Source organism: Oryzias latipes, chromosome 5, assembly GCF_002234675.1.
Source record: "Oryzias latipes chromosome 5, ASM223467v1".
Lineage (NCBI taxonomy): Eukaryota > Metazoa > Chordata > Actinopteri > Beloniformes > Adrianichthyidae > Oryzias > Oryzias latipes.
Window position 1 is genome coordinate 8,108,885 of NC_019863.2, and position 23,979 is coordinate 8,132,863.

At 39.8% G+C, this 23,979-nt stretch overlaps 3 protein-coding genes across 6 annotated transcripts; 1 reads left to right on the forward strand and 2 right to left on the reverse strand.

The window, feature by feature from the left end:
* Window positions 1–277: 277 nt before the first annotated feature.
* Window positions 278–6,246, reverse strand: zmynd10 (zinc finger MYND-type containing 10). Of its 2 annotated transcripts, none has more exons than XM_011474792.3 (12): window positions 5,973–6,246; window positions 5,332–5,440; window positions 5,104–5,220; window positions 4,978–5,031; window positions 4,759–4,896; window positions 4,588–4,676; window positions 3,105–3,199; window positions 2,445–2,527; window positions 1,881–2,006; window positions 1,683–1,804; window positions 1,485–1,610; window positions 278–528 (listed from the first exon to the last, which is right to left on the reverse strand). In XM_011474792.3, the coding sequence occupies exons 1-12, from the start codon at window positions 6,059–6,061 to the stop codon at window positions 456–458; spliced, it is 1,221 nt and encodes a 406-aa protein (XP_011473094.2). In that variant the 5' UTR covers window positions 6,062–6,246; the 3' UTR covers window positions 278–455. The 2 variants fall into 2 exon arrangements, with proteins under 2 accessions (XP_011473094.2, XP_020558775.1); XM_020703116.2 differs by having other exon boundaries at window positions 2,355–2,527; window positions 5,973–6,245.
* A 1,113-nt stretch (window positions 6,247–7,359) lies between these two features.
* Window positions 7,360–12,673, reverse strand: nprl2 (NPR2 like, GATOR1 complex subunit). Of its 3 annotated transcripts, none has more exons than XM_011474795.3 (12): window positions 12,264–12,673; window positions 12,111–12,182; window positions 11,435–11,526; window positions 11,140–11,308; window positions 10,935–11,043; window positions 8,893–9,029; window positions 8,523–8,620; window positions 8,394–8,430; window positions 8,179–8,272; window positions 7,978–8,095; window positions 7,718–7,860; window positions 7,360–7,630 (listed from the first exon to the last, which is right to left on the reverse strand). In XM_011474795.3, exons 4-12 carry the CDS (start codon window positions 11,299–11,301, stop codon window positions 7,563–7,565), a joined length of 966 nt encoding a protein of 321 aa, XP_011473097.1. In that variant the 5' UTR covers window positions 11,302–11,308; window positions 11,435–11,526; window positions 12,111–12,182; window positions 12,264–12,673; the 3' UTR covers window positions 7,360–7,562. The 3 variants fall into 3 exon arrangements, with proteins under 3 accessions (XP_011473097.1, XP_011473096.1, XP_004068675.1); XM_011474794.3 differs by having other exon boundaries at window positions 12,111–12,185; XM_004068627.4 differs by lacking the exon at window positions 12,111–12,182.
* A 430-nt stretch (window positions 12,674–13,103) lies between these two features.
* hemk1 (HemK methyltransferase family member 1) lies at window positions 13,104–23,897 on the forward strand. The gene is made up of 11 exons (XM_004068740.4): window positions 13,104–13,424; window positions 17,412–17,585; window positions 17,683–17,774; window positions 17,862–17,955; window positions 18,039–18,158; window positions 21,053–21,117; window positions 21,211–21,260; window positions 21,341–21,446; window positions 22,666–22,761; window positions 23,013–23,123; window positions 23,315–23,897. The coding sequence occupies exons 1-11, from the start codon at window positions 13,362–13,364 to the stop codon at window positions 23,364–23,366; spliced, it is 1,023 nt and encodes a 340-aa protein (XP_004068788.2). The 5' UTR covers window positions 13,104–13,361; the 3' UTR covers window positions 23,367–23,897.
* Window positions 23,898–23,979: the final 82 nt, after the last annotated feature.

Here is a 23,979-nt window from a genome sequence, read left to right on the forward strand (position 1 = left end):
GACCATTTGAGAGAAACGTTTCCTGCCTTTGCTTTGCTGGTTGTTAAAAAAGAGGCTAAAGTCCGACCACAACAATGAACACAGAGAGGAGACAAACCTCAGAGCCACAGCAGCTAAAGACAAGCAACTCAACCTGCACTGCAAAGGGAGCCATGCACGCTGCAGACTGGACCAAAGGCTGCATGAAGATGCAGATTTAGTAATTGTTTTGTCCAACCAGTCACATCCAAACTTCAAAAAGTACAGCACATTTCAAATGAAAGAATCTTCGAAAATGTCATAGAACAATGCCTTTAATCCCAAACAAAACAATAGGTAGACATGTTAACAGCATGTTCTCCATTAAAAGTATTACAAGATACTCAGAATGTACATTTCAGAATATTACAACTTTTTGTTTTCTCAAACAGGTCTAAACACTACAGCTCTGCCTCTGCTGCTTGTGAGCTGGTCCTTCAGGATGTTGTTGATCTTTCCATGAGCTGGCAGGCCTTCTTGTGCTTTGGCCAGTGCTGAACCTGACATTTTCTGTAAAAAACAACAACAAAACAAGCTCATGGGTCACTTTTGAAAAATGTAAGTTAATTTTTTTTTATTTACATTTCTATTCAACGACAAAAATAGCGATAGTAGCTGGAATTGGTTAAGTGCAGGACTGGCACATGGGAAGCCAGAGTTTGTTTCCCAAGGGGTGTGATGAGCTTCATCCGGTGTGGGTCCTTAGGCAAGAGCCTTCACACTACTGCCAAGCTATAGTTGAGATAGTTTAGAATAACACCAACACTGGCAAATTTGTATCATGTTGTTTATAAATTTGGTAGAATTAAGCAGAAAAAGTCTCTACCACAAGACAGCAAAAGTAACGTGTTCAAATTTCATCTTTCCATCCCCCTATTCCCCACATCAGGGGTCTACAACTCTTGGGGTTCTTTGGCTTTAGGAAAGGCTAATACTTTGAATAAATAATAGGTTTTTGGGTACATTTTGTCATTTATGTATAGATTTTTAAACTGAGGTGATTAGTAAAATAGCTGTACTTTCCTGCCCACTGCTGACATTACACTATATCAGGAGGCCTCGTCTGCTATACCAAAATGATGATTAAAGGTTTAAGACACTGTCAGAGGGATTCATTTATTTGTTTTATACCTAAACTTATTTTTAAAGCTGCAGAACGATGTGCTGTAGTGAAAAGCACAAACCTCTGCAGTTCCAGTAATAGAATACCAAAAAGACAACTAATTTACTGCCTTCTGTGCCATTTGAAAACCAAAGTAACTGGAGCCAGAACACTTCACCAGGTAACCACTAGGTGGCTTGTTGATAAAATGACCCAACTTTATCGATTTAAAGAACATTTTGGTGTCGTGACTACAGGGTTCATCCATCGCTTTGATCTATTGTCAGATTGTTACACTTTAGCCAACGATGCACCAGATGGCTGTCTTGGTAAGGTGTTGAATGAGTGAAGAATCCTGCTTTACCTGTGGCAGTACCACTCTGTCTGACATCGAGAGCATCGCTTCGAAGCCTCTTTCCCACAGGATCCACACTTCGTCTTTTCCTGATGAAAATTCTCCATCACATCCCAGTTATATATTTGACCTAACCTAGAGGAAACAAAAGAGTCTTTGTTGGCTTTGAATCTACCTTTACCGTTGTCTCAAGTTGGTGTTTTTTACCTCTTTGCCAATTGTGCCAAGTCACTCTCTGAAGGATTGAATGTTTCTTTGGCCTGATATTTAGCTATTGCCTTCCACTTTCCAGAGTGGGTTTCAACAATGTGCATCCATATTTTCGGAATCTACGCATGAAGAGCACCAAGAGTTAACACACACTGTAAGACAAGCATTGGTGCACAGCTAAAAGAGGGACTGTACCAGCTCCAGGAGAAGCTGTTTCTTTGGAGGGGCTGGCTCCGTACAAGCAAGGTGAGTCAAGAAACGCTGAAGTTCCACCAGAATTGGCATCTGATCTATCAGTACATCCGTTAAGAAGGTCCTGAGCTGTGGCACAGGAACAACAGAGCAAGCAGAAGAGGCAATGTTATGGGAGAGAATGCATGTAAATATGATTGTAAAAATAATCCGTCTGAAATACAACAGGAAGAGGAAAGTGAACTTATAATAGGAGGAAGCCCCTTTGTACAAACAACAACTGGGAATCTGTGGTCTAACAAGGAAGTGAATCAGATGGGACATTACAAGACAGTCATTTGCCAGCATTTCCTAAAAATCACTTATACCGTCTCAAAACCCATGAGGATTTATGGACCAGTTATTGATTTAAGACGTACACACTAAAGGTAGTACTGTCAGTTTGTAAGAAGTTTCTGTATTTGACTGACTCTTTACCTTAGAGAGCTGATCCCTGTTGAAACTGTTAAAGTCGAACATTCTTAGGGATTCTTCATTCAGGAGCAGATTGTAAAGGGAAATCCAAACCTGACCGTCAAGTTTAGTCATCTTGAAATAGTCTTCATCGGGAATCTTCTGCCAGCTGCCATCAATGTACTTTAGGACCTCACCTGTAGAAGGGAAGCACACTTTAGATAAAATGCTAATCTGAGTGTAGCACCTACATTTATGCTGATGATGTGCAAATATTGTTTTCCGTTTTCCACCGTCTTGTAGAAAGACTGATAAAAAAGTCATAAAAGTCAAATTGTTCATACCAAAGGGTCACAGGAACTAGTCTCTTCAATTTGCATGTTTTCAGGTGCAATTTTTTTGTTACAACAAAGCTTAAACCTTTGGTTTTGCAGGGTCATGGGGTTGCTAGAGTCTATCCCAGCTACTGCAGGGCAAAGGCGGGGTACACCCTGGACAGGGTGCCAGACCGTCGCAGGGCAAAATACATTTCCATACCTTTAATAGTATTACAAGACTTGAAAACAGGGGAATTTCTCATCTTGCAGTGTTCTTGTGAAACAAATGATAGAAAGTGCTTTGTGTAATATTCAGGAAACACAAAAACACAGAGTCATCCAAACAGGAAAACCTCAAACCTTATGTTTAACAGAGAGAAAGTGCTGCTTGACAAAAAAAGCTATTTTTCTAATTCTGGTAAGTTAAGAATGTGTAAGATTCAGAGTGTGTGATAACCTTGTCTCTGGCAGCTCCAGGGGCAGGAAACAATCAGCTGAACTAGGACACAAGGCATGTTGTGTGTGCACAGCATACGATTCATCACGCTGAGACTGTGACAGGAAAGAAGATCAGTTCAGTTTGACTGCACTTCTTAAGGTGAAGCATGCATCCCATCGTTAATCAGACGTTTTTCTATCAAATATAACTGACCCTTTTCATTACATTTTAAATCAACTATGTATGGATTAAATAAGACCAAATAACAAAACATTTTCATAAAAAAACCCATGGCTACCATTTTTAAACATTTATGGCATTTTCTGCAAATATAAGTTATACATTTGATTAAATAAAACAGCATTGTGAAGTGGACACGCTTATTTTGTCTTATAAGACCCACTATTTTTTGCATTGGACGTTATGGGTGCTGCACATCAACACAAAAACACTGTGCCCATCATGAAGCAAAGTGGTGGGAGCATCATCCTTTAGGGGAGTCTGGCTGCAGCTAGACATAGAAGGCGTTTTAAACACGGAGGAGTAAAATCAATGCACACAAATATTGGACAATCTTGAATATCAATCTTAATCAGTTGTGGAAAGAAACGCAGTTTCTCAAGTTCATGATACTAAAGTGATGCTGCAAACTGTTTCCCATGTGGAAAGTTCATCACAATTTGATTAGATCTCAGTGATGTTTGATGAATTTTCCTTTTCATGATTTTATTCACTTATTTCAATCAAAGGTTTGAGCAAAGTTTGAGTTTGTACTGTGAGAGTCAAATTATATACATTTGAAAATATCCAAACGTGTGATAACTGTACCCCCAAAAATGAGCAATGCCCCCCCCTGCAAAACTCCTCTGTGCAGATGTGCATGTTAGGTTTCTTATTGCCTTCACTATTCTCCTCATGTATGTTGTACTCATACTTGTTCTTGCTGCAACAGAAATTCATTCTATCATTCATTTACCGGTTTTTACTTAATAATAATAAACTTTATATATGTAGCACCTTTCCAGAGTGCAGGGAAGGAAGGGAGTTCCAGAGTGGTGGAGCCACTGCTGCAAAGGCTCTTTAACCGGGTTTTCTTAACAACCAGCAGACCCTGGTCACACAAGGTCTTTTACATAGACCGCTGCTTGGTTGTTAGGAGCTCCTTATGTTAAAACCAGGATTTTAAAATGCACTTTGAAACGGATGGGGAGACAGTGCAGCTGGATTAAAAACGGGGTGACGCGCGAATACTTGGACAACCTGGAGCCGTTCTAGAGATTTTTTGCTTAAACATGTGAAGACGGAGTTGCAGTAATCAGGACGATGCGCGGATGAGCATCTCAGTCTCAGAACGCGACATAATTGGACTCAGTTTGTTTTTTAGATGATAAAAACAAGAACGAACAAGTGACCCAAAGTGAGAGTCAGGAGATAAAACTGGGTCTAGAGTCGAGCAAATGTTTGATTAGTAAAATATTTGGACTGTAGAAATGTTACATACTTGTTAGTGTGACCTGTAATGTGACACAGCACAGATACAGCTGCCAGGGAGATGCCAAACTCCAATGAAGCACTCAACTCCTTCAGCTCCTTCAACAACACAAACGTGTTTATGTCCAGCCTTCACCAGTCACTCAACGAGAAACCAGTCTGCCATGTTTCTCCGATGTACCTCAATAGAAGATACATTCTCGTGTTTATTACAGCTGGTGGCGTCGCCCCTGGTGTCTTTACTGGCCAGCAAGGTGAGCTTTCGGTGGCAGTAATCCACCAAATCTACAAGACTGTCACCAGCTGCCTCACAGGAATCCTACAGTACACAATAATTCAAAAAGAATGAAAACATCCAACCTGTCATTTAAGGCTGTTATTGTTTTGATTTCTTACTGACCTTATGAAACAATATTGTCTGAAGCAGGTTTATGACGGTGGATTCATGGTAGATCTAAAAAAAAAAAGATGTTAATTAAATGTTTAATTAAAAATCATAAGTTAATCATCATAACTGTATACGTACCACCATGTAAAGTTGAAATGAATTCTTTGGATTAAAGTCCTGCAGCTGGCACAAAATAGTGAACACTTTGTGCTTCCACACCTCTATGAGGATCAGCTCATGGATCAGAACCGGTATCTTCAAAGAGAATGATGCTGACGTTAGTCACATGTTCCTAAGAGCCTTTTCAAACAACATAGGGCTTTTCCGAAAGACCAGGGGGGGGTAATTGTTGTCATCGACTTTCACCTTTCCAAAGGAAACCAACAGCTCCTTGACCGTCTCATCATGCATGACTGATGCATCCAGCACTGCCTGCATGTTCAACTTTTGAATGTACTCGTGTTGTGTGAACCATCTGGGAAAGAGAAATGTCATTTAGTAAACAAGCTGTGAACTAAACAAGCCGAACTCATCTCACAGGCCACAAGTTAAAAATAGATCTCTGAGGTTTTAGCACATTTATCAGTTGGGCTTATGTAAATTTTGACCTTTAATGTAACCCATCTTACAAATATTCTTAAGCTAAATCAAAAGTATTTAATTAGCAAATATGAAAAATATAACGTTTAAGACACAAATCACATGTTTCATTAATCTTTTTGGATGTCAAAGGCCATTTTCATATCATCAGGAATAATGTATTCTCATCTATACAAAAGGAGCAACAGTGGAGTAAAGAGATTCTGAAATGTCTCATTCAAGAGAGAAAGTGTTTGTAATGAGATGAGCTTTTAAACATTGTTCTTTTAAATAAGTCGCAGGTGTCATGTTAGGATTGCATCAATTGGACATTTGCCTCTGACGTTTACTCTGCATCCGTCCTAGTTTCCGCTAAAACACACAAACACTTAAGTCCTGGTAGTTATCGTTTGTTTATATCTTCTTACCTTAAAGAGCCCACCTCTTTGACACTAAACGTTTCCAGACTTTTCACAAACGCCTCTGCTTCAACATACAGAATACCAGTCGTTTCCATTTTGTGTCCTTTATGACCTTAACGTGTGTTGTAAAAAGTCTATTCTTTCAGTCGGATTAGTCTAAAACCCGTCCGTCCACGAACTTTTCTCTTTTGGTTACCTAGGTGACTGCAAACTCAGCGCAAGCACAGAGTGCAGTTTTGATTTGTTGCCGCTGAGGGGCAATGTGTCCTCGCTTTACGACAGGTCTGATTTGATTGGGTGCTGAGTTGCTAGGCGACGGAATGCGCGATGACGACACGGTGAGTAAGCCAATCACATCAGCGATCAGTTTGATGTTTTGTCCCTCCGTCTGTCTGTCTGTCTGCGTTTGCTCAACACGAAGCAGCAACAGTTGCGTTATTTATATACTTTAATCTGCTTCCCTTTACTCACATGTTTCATAAAGGCCTGTAGATGCTTTTAACCATCACGTGTGGCTTGTGGCTAAAGTTATGGCTTGTTTGTCTAGCTATTTTTTCTATTATTTGAAATTAAGTCGCACACTTTCTTTCAGCAACAGTCAAACTCTGTTTTAAAATAACCCTCAAGACCTCGTTAATAAAAGTAAAACGTTTGTGTCAGGGCTTCAGATAGGGGTCTGTTTTATCATAGTTAATGTTTGTTATTGAAGAACTATAAAATCCAACCTTAAATATTTTACATGTCTGGAGATATCAACTCAAATCTCGTTTTTTTGTGATGCTATTTCTGTCTCTCTCTCTTTTTTTAATTTTTAGTGCGGGAAACGTATGCAAATTTTTTTTTAATGTTATTGAAGTTATTTTTTAGTCTTGTTAATTTAGTTTCATCACAGTAAGCATGTCTTTACCAATGATCAGCCTTAAATTCCTGCTTCCAGAGTCCTTTTCTTTGGCATTTCATCTCGTTTCTGCTGAAAACTGTATTTATTTATTGCAATTTCCAACATCTTTTCATGTCTTGTGCTGGGTGTTTACCACCATATGATTTATACTAGTGTTTGAAAATGTGACATGAGACCAAATCTGCTGTATTTTTTCTAGATCTTAGTTAATTTCTGCATCTGTTGCCATGACACCACACAAAACAACTGTGTGGGGGATAAAGCTCTCTAAAACTGTAGTATTATCATTTTAAAGGTTTGAAAACTACATCCTAAAACCTCAATTTCTTTCTGACTACTAATAGTTACATTTATACTGTAAATTAACAGCTAAATAAATCACTGAGTTTCTATTTCAGTGCTAATTAAAAGGGCAGGTAATGAACGTTTGTTTCCTTCTGCTCCCTCTTATTTAGAAATTGTTCTGCGTGTATTAATCATACTGCCAGAAGCAATGTTTTTTTATTTTTTATTTTATGTTAGAAATAATTGAAAGAAATGACTCCAACAACCAAATATCATCTTTATAAACTGATCACAGTTTTCCACCTGTTTCCAGCTGATGCAGTGGAAAATGTGAGAATTGTTTTTCGCACTCCAGGCATCTTCGGTTGACACGTCCATGTTATTTATCCATGTGAGGACTTTGTGTAACATCACTTCCAACAGATAACAATGTTGGGGTCATTTTCCAGACGTTCATCCAGCTCTTGATAGCTAATGCCTGTCCAATCAGCACAGAGGAGACATGTTAATTGTACTTTAAAGCAGTCTTTGGCTCATTTCAATCAAACAAGGCCACAAAACCTGCCTGTTTTACAGCAGATCTCATCATAACTATGACAGCCAGTGTAGAGTCTAGGAGGTCTGCTTCTCTCGTCACGGATCACCTTCACGGGGTATTTCTGCAGCCGTCGAATGAGAGACTTCATTAGGCCAAACTGGATCAACCTTCTGGAGGGGGAAAAAAACACACACATGTTGAACTTTGGCTTGATATTCCACAAGAGTGTTTTGCTTTTTTTTTTTTTTTTTTTTTCAGGAACTGATAAAGTGTGCCATGACCATGACCTTTCATCCACCCTTTGAAGCTGCTGTGAGTAGCGGGAGCAAAGATCCCGCACCGTGGTTCCTGGGCTCAAACCGCAGTACAGCTGGAACACGTCTCTCAGGCTGGCTCGCTTATGACCTAAAGGTTGACACAAGAAGAAAAAAAAGAGTAGCAGCAAATACAGAGACAAAAATCATATTTAGACAGGATTTCCTCCTTACCTTGTTTGGAAACATAATTGAGACACTCTTCCTGAATGGGCTTGTCGTCGATGAGGCTCTGGACTTTGGGGGTCGTGCAGTAAACATTAGAGTACTAGAGCAAAGGAAAAGTCAAACTAGATTAACTGACATGATAAATATATATTTAAACGTCTAGGTTTTAACCTATATTAACAAGCATAAGTGCTGTATTGACAATGCGATTAACTTTGTACCTGGAAGATTGACACCAAAGTCACAACTCCATAGTACCTGGCGGGAATAGTATATGTGACAAGCAAAGAAGTTGATTTTTGTTTACATAGCTACCCTGTATTTCTTTAGATATTTACACATATTCTTACAGCAGATTCTGAACCGCGATGCGAACCAGATTTAATTCCACATCTGCTTCAGCGGAAATCTTTTGGATGTGTCTAAAACCATCAATGTAGGGCAGGATCTGCAGAAAACACAACAGGCTGTCAGTTGGAACGCTTTATGACCTCAATTACAGTAACTAAAACGACTTTACTGCTCCCTATAAATGTTATGTAGCAGCAACAACCCCATAATAAATACACAGATGCTCTTCTCCTGAACGAGGGGGCTGAATTAAAAATCGAGTAATTTCTTTTATGCAAGCTTATCTTCTATTCTAGGAAATCTGGCATTCATTTTATCACAGAACTTCTTCCAACAAGTAGCTGTGCGTTTCTGATAACAAGGCAATACCTGTTGAGTGGTGAGATCCCACTGGGATTTAATAAAATGTTCTTTGCACTGAGCAAAGACCGGCACGTCATACTCCTGAACAATATGGGGGTCCTTCCGCAGCGGGATCAGCTTTAAGTGGATTGTGTTGGAGTCATCTAGAACGAATAAAGGAAAAGACACGAGTTGGAACCTGCTGTAAACACTGTGGCTGCCAGTCGACACATCTGTCCTCTGAGTCTGAGCAGATGAAGCAGAGGCAGGTCAGGAGTCCAATCCCGCAAAGTTAGCCAATGCTAATGATTGTTATCTGTAAAGTATATCTAATCTTTCTCACGTGTCTTAATATCTTCACCAAATGCAGGTATTTCTAACCAAACTAAACCTAAACAACCCTGTGGATGTGACAGTAAACGCTTTTTATTTTAACTTACTGGCAAACATGAACTTGCAACTTCATTAGGACGGGTCCAAACCCTGTTGGCGGGCTCAGTGATTATTGTATTACTGAGGCAAAAAAGATATTAAAATTTGGACAAACGGTAATTAATATGAATACCAGGGAAACCCCAATTCCAAACCAAACTGAACTGTATGTAGAGTGAATCGCAGCATCTCTACTGCATGCCATTCAGTTTAGGTTCAAAGTGTCAAACGTGTGTTGTTCTTTTTTGCTAAGCTTAAGAAAAATTTATCATTTATTTCTTTAGTACATTACATCAATTCAAGGTTTTTCCTCACTTTCCCTTGCTTACTAGGCAATTAAATAAAAAAAAGAGGTTTCACAAGTTTTTTTTGTTGTTGTTGTTTCGTCTCAAATAAACCTGAAACAAACCAAGATCCAAAATTCAAGGTCTGAAGCAAATCTTGAAGAAAGTGTATCGTTGCATCCCTGCTGAATCCAATCTATTTGAAAGTCCCACTGCAATCATCTTTCGATCTGTTTTAAAAGTTTTCCCAGTGGTCTTTTACATAGGATTTTGTTGTTTTTAGGCTAAATCTAAAAACGTGTGTTGTTCACTGGGACATCATTTCTGCAGAGCAGCAGGAGTTCATGAGAAAATTGCCTCAGAGTTGTGGGCGGGACTGTTGGAAAGGGAGTAAGCCTGTGCTGACTTCCCATCATCCCTTTGTTTTCATTCTCTCCCGCTAGCTTACAGCCCCTCACACCCCCAACCTAACATTAATATTGAAGCTGTACAGCCGTAAACCTTTGAGCCAGATGCCAGCTTGTCCACGGCTTACTGTAGCAGCTTCACACCTACAACCTTTAAACGACTTTTTTTTCCATCTGCCCCTAATTCACAATGATTTGAATTTTGAAAATTACTCATTTGTTTATATGTCCTTCAACATGAGAACAATGCTACAAGAACACGCTAAAGACCCCAAAAGCCCAATTTTTAATGGAGTGAGTTTATAAGATGAAGATTCTACTGCAATTTAGACAAAAACCCAGTAATTACCCTGACTTTTGGCAGCGGCGCAAAGGCAGACTAGTACAATCCTTTAGAACTTCTAAGTTCAAAAATGTAAGAAAAATGGATTCAAATTTTAGTGACATTAACATTGGGGTGCAACAATTCATATTCCCCATGATTTGGTTCAAACCATAGTTTTGCTTTGGTTCGATATATGATTTGTGTTTTACAACACAAACACAAAAAAATTACAAAAGAATAGTTGGAAAGATCCTTTTTGGATGTGCTAATGAGCGAGTAACAAAGTTTAAAAAAAATTCAGTTTGCTTATGCTAAGCTTAGTGTAATGTAATAAAACAATAATAAGTATATTACATTTAGTACAACACGAGGGTTTGACACTTCCAATGCAATATTACTGGTTTACTTTCCCAACAATTTAGTTTAAAGGTGAAACAAATGGTTTGGTTTAATCCTAACCAAAACTAAACTTAGAATACTTGGCCAAATTTGGATGAAGTTGGTGACATTATATGCAAAAATTGAACACTTAAGTAACTTTTGATCCTTTTCTTGATCTGTAAAATTGTGGTTTTAAAAATGTATGTAATATCCACAACACACACAAAGACTAAATAATACCAATAGGTAAAGTGCAGGCTCCTGTTGCATTGAGTTCATCTAACAAGGTTGACATGATTGGTAGAAGCTTCTGTTTGCTCTCCTCATTAGAAATAAACCCACTCTCCAGCTGCAACGGAAGAGAACAAAAAAAACAACAACACATTCAGATATACTGATTTGAAAAACAGACAGGATCAGACAAAGTAAATGTGCTAAACATTACCTCTAAGGTTGTGAGGTACCCAGACAGCTTCTTGACAATTGGCTCAAGGGCACAAGTATCAGTTTTGGCATCGCAAACGAGGCCGAGGTTAAAGAGGAGGGCGTTTCGACGGTACTTTTTGTGTTCGATGCATACAGGACAACCGATTAACTTTTTCTCCATGGCCGTGCTGTAGACATAAACAAAAGCAGGGTCAAAGTTACTAAAGAGAAAGAGCAGCTTTATTTAGAAAGCATGACTCTGTCAAATCACTAAATAGAAGTTCCTATCAGAGAGAGAACTTTGGAACACATACACTGTTATTAGTTTGTTTTGCAGCTCTGGCTTGGTGATGATATAAACCTGAACCGTGTCAAACAGCTCTCTTGAGATGTATTCTTCTGGGACCTGACAAAGAAAAATATAGAATCAACTCATATTTTTATGTCATTTCTCAGTTCAATATAACATATAAAGAAGATTCAACTTATTTATTTAAATTAAATATGATTTTTTTAAAGGGAGCTACTCTCGTATTCATCTGTACTTCTGTTAAAATACTGCACTTTTACGGTTTCATTTAATAGACCTTTAGAATTAGGTATGGATTTATTTCAAGCAATGAAAACAGGGCAAGGCAAACAAGAGTGATACATTTACACATAGATATATCAAACTTAAGAGGATTAGTAATTATTTGACTGGAAAATAAAATATTGAAAGTAAATATCCATTTCTATACATTCTTCGAACACATGTAGGTGATGCTATTATAATTACTGTTGATCATAAATCTTAATGATACAACACATGACACATTGAATCCATGTGAGAGATATAATAATAATCATATAAAAAGGAAAAAAAAGTGCAATTTTAACAAGTGGGGCGTCAAGTTAAAGTGAAATGTACTGACATTGATTGTTATTAAAAGAAACATTATGTGCAAAAAGGAAGCGAAAAATAACAAAAGGAAAAACAAGTTTTCTTACTTTCTTGTGTTAGGACAAAATAGGGCACAGCATAATGCGGTACTGCATAATAGAGGCATTGTTGTGGCCGTTCTACTAAGGTAAACATTAAAGACTAAGTTACTATTCTAGTCTGCTTACGGATCATGATCACAACTTCAGACTAGCACTCACCTGATATGTTATCTTTGGACCCAGTGTGGGGTGAAACTCACTAAAGAATATACACTCTATCCGATTGACCATGCCTGTGACGAACTTCAAACACAGAGGCTAAAAATTAGAGTCAGAGATACCGACAGAAGAAACGGACGATGTCGTTTCTTCCTTTCCTGCTTCAGCTAAACGAAGCTAGCTAGCTAGCTAGCTCCACGCTTTTGCGCCTAAGGAAAAAATAGTGGCGACATTTCTACAGCGTCCAACAGTCCTAATATTGATCACCGAATAAAATATAGTATTATCGGTGCGTTTAGAGATATTGTTGTTGGACGCGTCTTAAACTGTTTAAACAGCATGTGAAAACCCTCAGCAGTCAACAACACAAGTCGCTTCTCTTCTTCTGTAGAGCAGTTGGACGTTGGTGATCGGCTGACAGAAGATTTGTCGCCACCTATTGGAAAATGAGGGATAATACAACGGCTTCCTTAAAAGTATTACCCAAAAAGCCCTGTACGCTTCACAATGAGTCTCAGAGGAATTTAATGCAAATTTAACATCAATATATTGATGCTCTGATGCATGACAAATACTAAAACTTCTAAAATTGTTCATTTTCACTTTCACGGACTCACTATGGACTCACTAATATCATCAAGGCATTTTAGTTTTTGAGACGTCCTAAAACACTAGAGTTAAATGTTATTTACTTTTATTAACTCTACATTATTTTTCGTTGAAATTGTTAAGTAGAATGTTTTAATCATTCTTTCTATTAATAAGCACCTCTCTATTTCTGCTGGCTGTTGTAGTTCATATTAACCGACGCACTTGAAGGCAGCACGCTTCGCGAGAGTCAGTCATGCGCAGTCCAGGATTGGTGTGTTTGCGTAAAGCCCTGCGGAAACAGTACTTTCCGAGCTCCTTTCAATTCTCATGTGGACTACAGAGGAAAACGTCTTCAGTTTATAGTCAAATTACAGTCACTTAGTATAGAGAATCATTTCGTCAACTATAGATAGACTGTATATATAGACTGTAAATGGTTAATGTGTTATTTTAGTGCAGCATGATTCTTGCCACGTGGGGATGTGAACGCTGTTGTTGTTATTGAACATGTGGAGACGAGTGCTCAGAGGAGGTCACGCTTTTATTGGGTTGAGGAGTGGCGGGACAAAGGTAACTGCTGAAACACAACATGCTTTGATCACACAAAGACCAGAATTAATAATGTGGTGCAACAGAAATGACCACGTGCGCTTAGTGATGAAATTAATGATACGCAGGCTTTTATTGTTTATTATTGTGCAGTAATAAATGGATGGATAAAACCAGTTGGAGCCTGCTTTTTGGGCTGATAGCTGTGAGCAAACTGGTCCTGCAACAGAGTAAGTAACAGAGTATAACGTGTGTATCAGAGTGAAGATGATAATCAAAGATGCAAAGGGGTTAAATGATCCTTTAACAGCTAAATTATTCACGAAAGCAACTCAAACCTATACAAATTAAATATCTAATTATTTGACATTTCTATTCTTTTTTGTGCTTTTTTCTTCCATTTGTTTATTCTTTCTTTGTCATATGTTTAAGCCATCCTCAGTGCTTGTAATGAAATATCAAATTTGCACTGAAAATCAGACCCTTTGAAAATTATTTAAATTTGAACAATATTCTGTGTGCCAAAGGTACCACCCACATCTGAATTTCTAATAAACTCCTGCTGCTCTGCAGAAACTATCCTAGACAATGACACCGTTCTGTTTTGTTTTGGGGGGGTCTAGAAATTGCATGATTATAATTATGAGGCCGCTTAGAACGCTTTTAAATTAAAACAAAAGATTGGAGTGGATCTTCAACATCCTGTCACACCTTTATTTTTATTTTTTCATGCCCAAGCTAAAGTGGATCTAACGAATCAAGTCGGGTTTGTTTTTACTCTAAATCAACACAAACAAACGAAGAGATTCCATTTTTGTCAGTGAGCCATCTAAATTTCTGAACAGTTTCATCCAAGTCAAACCAGTTGCCATGTTTTGGAGATGCACTCCAGTAAGTGTACTCAAATTAGTTTGTGTGAGCAGCTACAGAGGCATAAAATGCAGACAAACTTGTTTCTGGTATGATCTTGTACTCACTTGTACTGAGTAAAAACACTGGAGGAACTGGAAGAAAGTTTTGACCTCCCCGGTCCTTTCACTTTGTAAAGAAAAAATGTTTCTCAGGAGCTTCAAGCTCAACTCTTTAGAGATGAACAAGAAATACCTTGATGCAGGTGTGTGGAGAAATGGAATCACAGCAGAGCTTCCTTCTCCTGACAGCATGTTTCAACTCCTTCCATCAGAACACTCTGAAGTTTCGCTCTTAAGGCCCGTACACACCGGGACGAATATTCGCCAGGCGTTATTCGCCAGCATTTTTCGCCACGTTTTTTGTGTTCACACCCAGGCGATTTTTGCTGACGATGAGCCGAGCGAACATGCAATTTCATTCCTTGACATTAGATGGCGCTTAATGTAAAACAGAAATACTCCTGTACACAAGGTGGCGCTGCGCAACTTTACGCTTCTTAAAGTCGCTTTTCACTCAGAAGAAGAGAGCAAGTATTTACGCGCTTGTCAGAATCAAACAAAGAAAACATGAATATTTCAAGCACCAGTAGCTCCAACTGGTGCTTGGTTCGGGGATATTTTAGAATGTCCGTCATTCTTTCTTCGCAGCAGTGTAGACGCATCTTCTTCGCTGGTATGTGTGCTCAGCAAGGCAGTTTTGTGTTTGAGCGCCCCCAAGTTGTGTTTTAGTGTAACTTCAGAAGCTCCAGACACGTGTGCAAAAGCGCCATTCTCATTGGTCATATAGTTTTCGACGCGGCGCGTCAAACCAAAAAAAACCGAACCCGAGGCGTTTTTAAAAAAGTGACGCTTTGACGCATGGCGTTTTTTCGCGTCGGTGTGCACACTCACATTGGTGCCCTTTGTTTAGTCACGAGGCGTTAAACGCAGCGAATGTCGCCGGCGAAATTCGTCCCGGTGTGAACAGGCCTTTAGTCATTCTTGCCTTTGGGACATTTTCCTGTTGGTAGACTGACACAAAGCTTTCTAGGCAAAACATTTGATTTCAAAATGACTTGATGGTCTTGAGATTTCATCGTTTCTGAGTCAGATGCAGCAAAGAAGTCCCATATCATAGCCAAGCCTCCTCCGTGCTTCACAGTATGACGGTCCTCATGTCTTTGTTTCAGTTTTGCATATGTAATCACAGAGCTGATGTTCCCAAAAAGCTCCAGTTTGGTCTCGTCTGTCCACAGGATTTTCTCTCTGAAGCTTTGTGGCTGATCAATACACAGCGTGACAAATTCCAGTCTGGATTGTAAAAAAGATGGTGATTTGTGGACCAACACAACTTCCCTGCTCTGTTCCATAGACGACTAGAACCATAAACCTCTTTTTTTTCCTCGTCTGATCTGGTATCTAGTCAGAACTGTACGGCTGGATAGATCCACTATTGCTCGCCATTTTTGTTGCACTGGTAATGTTAGGTTGGGGTTGTGAAGGGCTGTAAGCTAGAAGAAGAGAGTGTAAACACTGGACTCTAGGCAGCAGGGAGGGTGAAGGGGGCGGGGTTGCCTCATGCTAATCGTCCCCCCCACAAGTCAGAGGTAAATTTCTAATGAACTACTGCCGCTCTGCAGAAACTACACTATATTACCAAAAGTTTTCGCTCACCCATCCAAATGATCACATCAGGTGTCCTAATCACTTGTTCTGGCCACAGGTGTATAAAATTACGCCCTCAGCCACGCAGACTGTTTATACAAACACGTGTGAAAGAATGGGCCGCTCTCAGGAGTTCAATGAATTCCAGTGTGGAACTGTCATAGGATGTCACCTGTGCAACAAATCCAGTGGTGACATTTCCTCACTCCTAAATATTCCACAGTCAACTGTCAGCTCTATCAGAACAACATGGCACTAAGTGGTAGACCATCTAAACTGACAGAGAGAGGGGTTAAAAGTGGTTGCTGACTTTCTGCAGTCCACTGCTACAGATCTCCAAACTTCATGTGACCTTCAGATCAGCCCAGGTACAGAAAGCAGAGAGCTTCATGGAATGAGTTTCCATGGTCAAGCAGCTGCATACAAACTACACATCACCAAGTGCAATGCAAAGCGTGTGATGCAGTGGTGGAAAGCACGCCGCTACTGGACTCTAGAGCAGTGGAAACGCCTTCTCTGGACTCATGAATAACACTTTTTCATCTGGCAATCTGATGGACAAGTCTGGGTTTGGTTACCAGGAGAACGGTTCCTTTGGGACTGCACTGTACCAAATGTGAAGTTTGGTGGAGGAGGTATTATGGTGTGGGCTTGTTTTTCAGGACTTGGACTTGACCCCTTAGTTCCAGTGAAAGGAACTCTGAATGCTTCAGGATACCAAAGCATTTTGGACAATTCCATAATCCCAACCTTGTGAGAACAGTTTGGAGCGGACCCTTCTTCTTCCAACATGACTCTGCACCAGAACACAAAGCAAGGTCCATGAAGACATGGATGACAGAGTCTGGTGTGGATGAACCTGACTGGCCTGCACAGAGTCCTGACCTGAACCCCATAGAACACCTTTGGGATGAATTAGAGCAGAGACTGAGAGTCAGGCCTTCTCCACCAACATCAGTGTGTGACCTCACCAACGCACTTATGGAAGAATGGCCAAAAATTCCTAAAAAACACACTCCTCAACCTTGTGGACAGCCTTCCCAGAAGAGTTGAAGCTGTAATAAATCCAAAAGGTGGATTGACATCATATTGAACTCAATGGGTTAGGAATGTGATGGGAGTCAAGGCAGATAACTGAATACTTTTGGTAATGTAGTTTATGTCCTAGAAAAATGACAGAGTTTTTAAAAATTTTGCCTAAAAATGGCATAATTATAATTAAAAGACCACTGGGGACACCTTTACAATAGATCAAAAGATCTAAAACAGACGTCATGTTTTCATTAGTTCTTTTTGCTGTTGTTCTTTTTTTCCGTCATTATTCTTATGGTGTGTTTGTGTTTCATTCACACCAGCAGTGTGGCCCATGTGTTCATAAATGTCTGCATGCTTCAGAGAGCACAACGCCTGCCTCTGGACTGATTCGAACCTGATGTCATATGTTTTGCCGCAGGCGTTGTGGGGTTTCCATGGCCTGCGGGCATGCAGCGCTCCAGCCTTGCCTGCTGGTTGCATCACTGCACTTCAGGCCGTGGACTTCTGGACCAAGCAGTTTGAGGGGAAAGGTGTGACGGAGCCGGAACTGTCTAGCCGCTACATCATTGCATATCTGCTAGGCGCTAAAACAGTGAGTCGTTGTTTGCTCAGTTTATTCCACGAATCCTTTTGTCATTTCCCGGTAGCTGCTTTTGACGTGACAGCATACATTTCTGATCCTCGCCCAGATAGAAAGTCTTGAGCAACAGAGGTTAAAAGAGTTTCTTAGCAGAGAGGAAACGGATCAGCTGTGGCAGCTTTGCACGCAGCGTCTCTCTAGGTACTTCTCAAGAGTCTGCTCATCTTTTTCGAATCTCTAAATGCACTTGATGTCTGTTACTAAGAATAATCGTGTGTCCACGTGCAGAATGCCAGTACAGTATGTCATTGGAGAGTGGGACTTCCGAGACCTGACCCTCAAGATGAGGCCTCCTGTCTTCATACCAAGACCTGAAACTGAGGTTGCTAGAGGAAAAAACGGCTGCACACATTTGCCGAGCTGACCTTCTATGAACATAAGCCTTCTGTTGTTTTTGGAGTGCAGGAGTTGGTTGAGGTTGTGCTCACAGATCTGCAGAGACTATGTGGAAGTGGGGCAACAGTCTTGGAGGTAGGATGTGGTTCTGGGGCCATTTCTGTTAGCCTGCTGAAGAGTCTGCCACAGGTGAGGTTTGAGTCTTTTTTTTTTCTTCTCAAGCTACGTATACATCAGACATGTGATGTGCATTCAAGAATGCACTAAACTGACTTTCATGAATACACTTTTAGCAGACAGTGTTCACACTGGACTGTTGCTACCCTTATACTACCAAGCACCAAGCCTCTTCCAACCAAGTAGTCTCATATCATTTTGGTCAGGCCCAAACTGCAATTGTTTATTTTCTCCTTCATGATCAATCTTCAAGCGATTGGCACTTCTGTGAAATATAAACAACGCCATCCATACGTCACTACCAAATACAAGTCCTTGATAGGTCAAAGTTCAACAGGTTTAACTTTTGACGTGCGTTCAGTGGCCGCACATTTTGTACGTAGAGCCCAAAAAAAAGACATTAAAAAAAGTTTTGAATGCCAAAGTCCGAATGTACGGAAACGCTCGTCTACATAGACTTTTCATTGGAAGTGGTCGCTTGACCGCGCGTTTCCCAGCCCGGTATGGATGAAGTCCCAATTTCTCGTTTATAACACAGAAAAACTACAGTGTGACAAGAATCCAGTTCAATCAGAACTGAGAACTGGACTAAGTGACCCCTCCCCCTGGAATTCCAAACAGGAAGTAACCGCTGCCTCCAAGAAGCCAAACTCCCATGGACTTCTACTGAGAAAACGGCCATTACTCAGCCATTATTTTAGTCAGATAAAAACATAATTGACCTGCTACCTTTTTTAACATGTTCTTGAATATCATACAAAAAACCTTAATCAATAATTGAAAATGGTTAAAATGATTGATCTTTAATTATATGACTTCACTTGTTCCAAAAATTAATGCATGATTTTTTCTTGTTAAAAAGTAATTTGCACATATTTTTAACTTTTGATACTTGATCTGCATATGCTATGAAGATTTTTGAAACAGTGTTATATCTATTTTTTCTGATATAGTGATATTTTTAATCAAAGTCCTGGTTTTTCTAATGAATCTTCATATATTTTAGATAACTGACCTGAATTTTCTATGTTGATTTCTAAAATAGTTATGTTTATTTTTACATAATAAGTAATGTGTGTTACGGCCCAATAATTGACCAATAATTGATCCTTCAGGATTCTTAATTCTGTCCGACAAAAAGCTATGAACCTGATAATGATAAATCATGTAATAAAATGCTTACGGTAGAACAAGGGTGGGATTGTATAAGTACGCTTCCTTCCACTACCTTTCAAGCAATATTTAGCTTAATGTCTAATTATCCAAAGTTTAATACATCTTTATATGAATGTATAACTGATGATTGTGTTACTTTGTGCATTATTGTTATTTGATTGCTTGAAATAAATCATTTCAAATAAAATAAAATAATGATGTTCTTTCTGTAGTGCAAACTATTTAAGTTATAAACTGACCAATCCCCTTCCCCCATAAAAGTATGTGGTCACAGGTAAAACATTCAACACATTTGATTGACAGATTCTCCAGAGCTGCTTTCAAGTGTTAGGAAGATGGACTTCCAACAAGCTCACTCCTGATGGGCGAGAGGGGTTCCCATAGAAACATTGACTTAAATCGACTCGAACCAATCACTAATTACTAATGTCGTCTAGCTCCAAATGGCGCCGTCTGTATTGTGAAAAAATGGTGACTGACTTGTCTTTATTTCTTTGGAGCTGGAAGTAAGCCATTTTCTAAGGGTGATGTCACCCTCACTCAGTCCAGTTGTCATATACAGTCAATGACTGTAGCTCAGCATCACAATGATTATATAGGAAGTGAATTTCCAACATCAAGCTCTGCATTTATGAACATATAAAAACGTTATTTCCTGTCGATGACTTTCTTTTCATCAACAGAGGCTGCGCTAACCTCGTCCACTTTTTAGAATGTCTGCACACGTGTTTGTTCTTTTTTATATCATTGACTAAAAGTGAAAGTTGAAAATACAAATAACAAAAGCAAAAAGACAAAAAATTTGGTCAAATTAAAAAATCCAGACAGGCAGTTTCAGAAATCTTGATCCTTTCTCACAGAAAATCCCCCAAAAACTTGAATTCATCCACACACGCACACACACACACACACACACACACACACACACACACTTCCATGTCAGTCTACAGCTTCTGCTGCACACAGACAGGGCAGGAAAAATAGTGGCATCTGTCAAAGTCATGAGCCAATTTCATCTAATCAGATGAGCCAATCAGAGAAAAGGGGGCAGTGGGTGACGCATCGCACCTAAACTTGCTAGTTCAAGATGATGATTGGCTTGAGCTTCTGCAGTGTTTTTTTCAGGTCACATGATTTCTTCTCAGGAGGAACGTGTCGAGTGAATCCACCGTCTCTGTTTGACAAAGGTCATAAGACTTCACCGGTTGAGCAACATTCAGACTTTCGAAGCACTGGTGCCGTTGTGAGAGTTTTCTGTTGGCTGGGATCTTTAGCTTTCCTTGTTGAAACCCGTCTGTTCAGCTGGGTGTGTTCAGCGACAGCTTTGACTCAATCCCCTTTAGCCTGAACTGAGGAATAGGATGCTGCGGACATTTCTTTCGAACTGCACACTTCAATTTTCAACCTTCAACTTGTGTATTTCCCAGACTGTTACCATGGTTACATATTCAGTTTTTCACCATTAAACAAACAAACAAAAAGAGTAATCTGTAACTGTTATTATTTCATCTTTTGAAACCAAAAGTGTCAGTCAGTCAGTTAAATGGCATTATAGCAGTTTCATAAAGGTCACATTAAAAGACTGTCGGCTTTGCTGTTATTTAACATCAGTTTCTTTACTCGGTTAAACTCATCAATATTTTCTCTAAGCAAACTGGGAGGGACAGACCGAAGCCCCTTGCTGAAAATGCAACAATAATTGCCCTTTTTGATTGTTTCTGCCCCTCCAGCTCAAAGCGTTTGCCTTGGATCAAAGTCAGGAGGCAGTGGACTTAACCAGGGAGAATGCACTAAGGTCATTCCATTTGAGCATACTTATAAATGTCAGCCATTATTGATTTATTCTGATTTCTAATGACGCTGAGTGAACACAGATTTCCTCACACAGGTACGGGGTCCAGGACAGATTACAGGTTCATAATATTGACGTAGTGAAAGGTGCGTGCGGGAATGTTTTTCTTTGCTTTAGAAAATGAACACAAAGTGCGGATTGAAATGTTTTGCTTTGGGCTTTTCAGATGCAGATGCTTTGTTGGGCCTCTGTGGCTCAGTTGCGGTCCTAGTCAGTAACCCTCCATACCTGTTTTCACAAGACATGACAACCCTGCAACCAGAAATCTTAAGGTGAATGAGATTTCTCTTCCTTTTATTCAAATGCAGTTATTTAAAAGAATTGCTTTTGCAAATCGACTTCCTGCTCTGCAACTCAATTTAAAAGACCCAATCTGATGAAAATTGTGTTTTGGGTGTTTTTAACATGTCTTTGTAGCATTTTGCATTTAGCACTTGTATAAAGAAGCTTAAATTTGCATTTCTGAGTATTTCTTTATTCAAATCGTGAATCCGGAGCAGAAGAAAAACTAGACTGTAGCTGTGATGTAGAACCTAAAACCGCAGGTTACAAGCTCCCTGCTCTGCTCCATTCTGATGCATCATCCACTTGTAGACCACTAGATCCACGTAGGATTTTTTGTTTTCCTTGTCTGAGCTGGGATCTGGCCAAAAACTGGACGGCTGGATGGCTCCAAAATTGCTCACCATTGTTGTTGCACCGCTAAGGTTAGGTTGGGGTTGGGGAGAGCTCTAATCTTTTAGATAACGTCCTCATTATTTCAAAGAAGTTTGTTCCGATTACACCCACAAACAGAGAAATGAGCTACAAACAAAACAAAATGCTAATAAAGACCTTTAAAATGTTCTGGCAAAAACATCTGGAAAATTCCTTGTTTAATAGAACTCACATGACTAACCTTAATTCCACTAGAACCCAGATTTGCTTCATTATTGTGTATTGTGCCAATTGTGTAGATGCTGGAATACGTCATGCCTGGGCTGAGTCTATTTATTATCTTTGTTGTTTTTTTTATGTGATAAGATTATATCTTTTCTATGTACGTTCTTAAAGTCCCACTCCGATCATCTTTTGATCGATTGTAAAAGTGTTCCCAGCGGTCTTTTGATTATGGTTTACCATTTTTAGCCAAAAAAAAAACATAAAAAATGTCGTTTTCTAGGACATAGTTTCTGTGAACCGGAGTTCACCTCTGGACCATTGCTCCGAATTCAAAACAATTTGAATAAAGAAATACTTAGAAACGCACTTTTGAGCTTAATTTTCTTAATAAATGTCCTCAGCAATCATGAAAAATGCCACAAGAACGGGTCAAAAACAATATTTTCATTAGTGCGTCTTAAAATTCAAGGCTTTTAGTTTGAAGCTACTATAAAAATGAATGTATGTTGTTTTAGAATTGATAATAAATTCAGCAAAGCTTTCCACACATCTGCTAGATATGAAGCTCTTGTTTTGAATGAGGTGACGCTGTTGTTTTTCTAAACTCAGATTTGAAGACCACGCGGCCTTGGATGGAGGTAAAGATGGCCTGAATGTCATCAAGCAGATTCTGACGCTGGCGCCGCGCATTCTACCAAACCAAGGGTAAAAGATCTTTGCTGGATGGCGCCCGAATTCTTAACTTAATTCTTAACGGCGCCAACAGCTTGCCGCCTGAACAGGACGTTCTGAAAAACACGTATGGTGTTGCCTTTCTAATGAATTAAGCTTTCTTAAAGACTTCCAGTGAATGCAGTTCCAGGCATATGCCGCCTGCATCCATCTCAAGGTTACGTTTTATAATCCTGCCGTGTTGGTAATTGAATTCTGGGTTTTTTTGTGTGTGTGAAAAACAGCCGTGTTTACTTGGAGGTGGATCCCAGACACCCCCCACTCATCCAGCAGTGGGTGGAGGGCAACGGGAAAAGTCTGCAGTACATTGAAACCCGAAGCGACATCTGTGGCAGGTAAGAGGTAAACACAGTTCTGTGAATACCACCTGGTTGCACACATTTTCATTTCTATTAGTTGCTGGGGGGAAATGAAAAGATCTTGAGAAAAAGGCTGGACCAACAATTTCCTAATGTTTATTTGTCTGTTTTTAATTTTTTTGATAGGGTGCTGAGATTTAGCAGCAGTGTTTGTGTTTGCTTTTCAGACCACGGTTCTGCATCCTTCAAAACGAGGCCCCAAAGCCAGATCAGGATTGAGAAACGGACCTCCTTTTACCCTGGTTCCAGCCCAGGTCGCCGCATTCTGGGCTCCCCTAATGCCCCTCGCCAAGCAGGCACCTTGCCGTCTACGCTCCCAAAATTCCCCCCAATCTGGAAGAAGTCACACATCCCCCTTTGGCCCTTTTAGCCGATAACAGTTGTCACCACACCCTGCTCTCACAATATTACACACGCTGCAATGGCACCGAGGCCAGCTCAAAGCTGAAGGTAATTACCGAAGCTTTTCTTAGAATCCCCCCTCTCGGAAGCTCACCCTCCTCCCTGGAAGCGCTCAGCAGTTCTGTGAATCTGCTGATGAGCGGTCCTCCCCTCTGCCCGTCCACCCGCTGACTCAGATGCGGACCGCTTGCTCTAGCGCGCCCGTTACTTCCTCGCTAAATCTGCGCCTCTCACAAATTTCAACCCTAATCACCCGCAATTTCCTTTTTGTTTTTTTCTAACAGTGATTTATGGTAAAAGTGTATCATAATAGGTGTCACAAGAGCGGTCATCATTTGCAGATTACAGTGTTTCCTCTATGCAGCTCATAAAATGTGATTTATTTTTTTTAGCAAAGGAGCTAGGGGGAAAAATGATGGAAAATGTACGT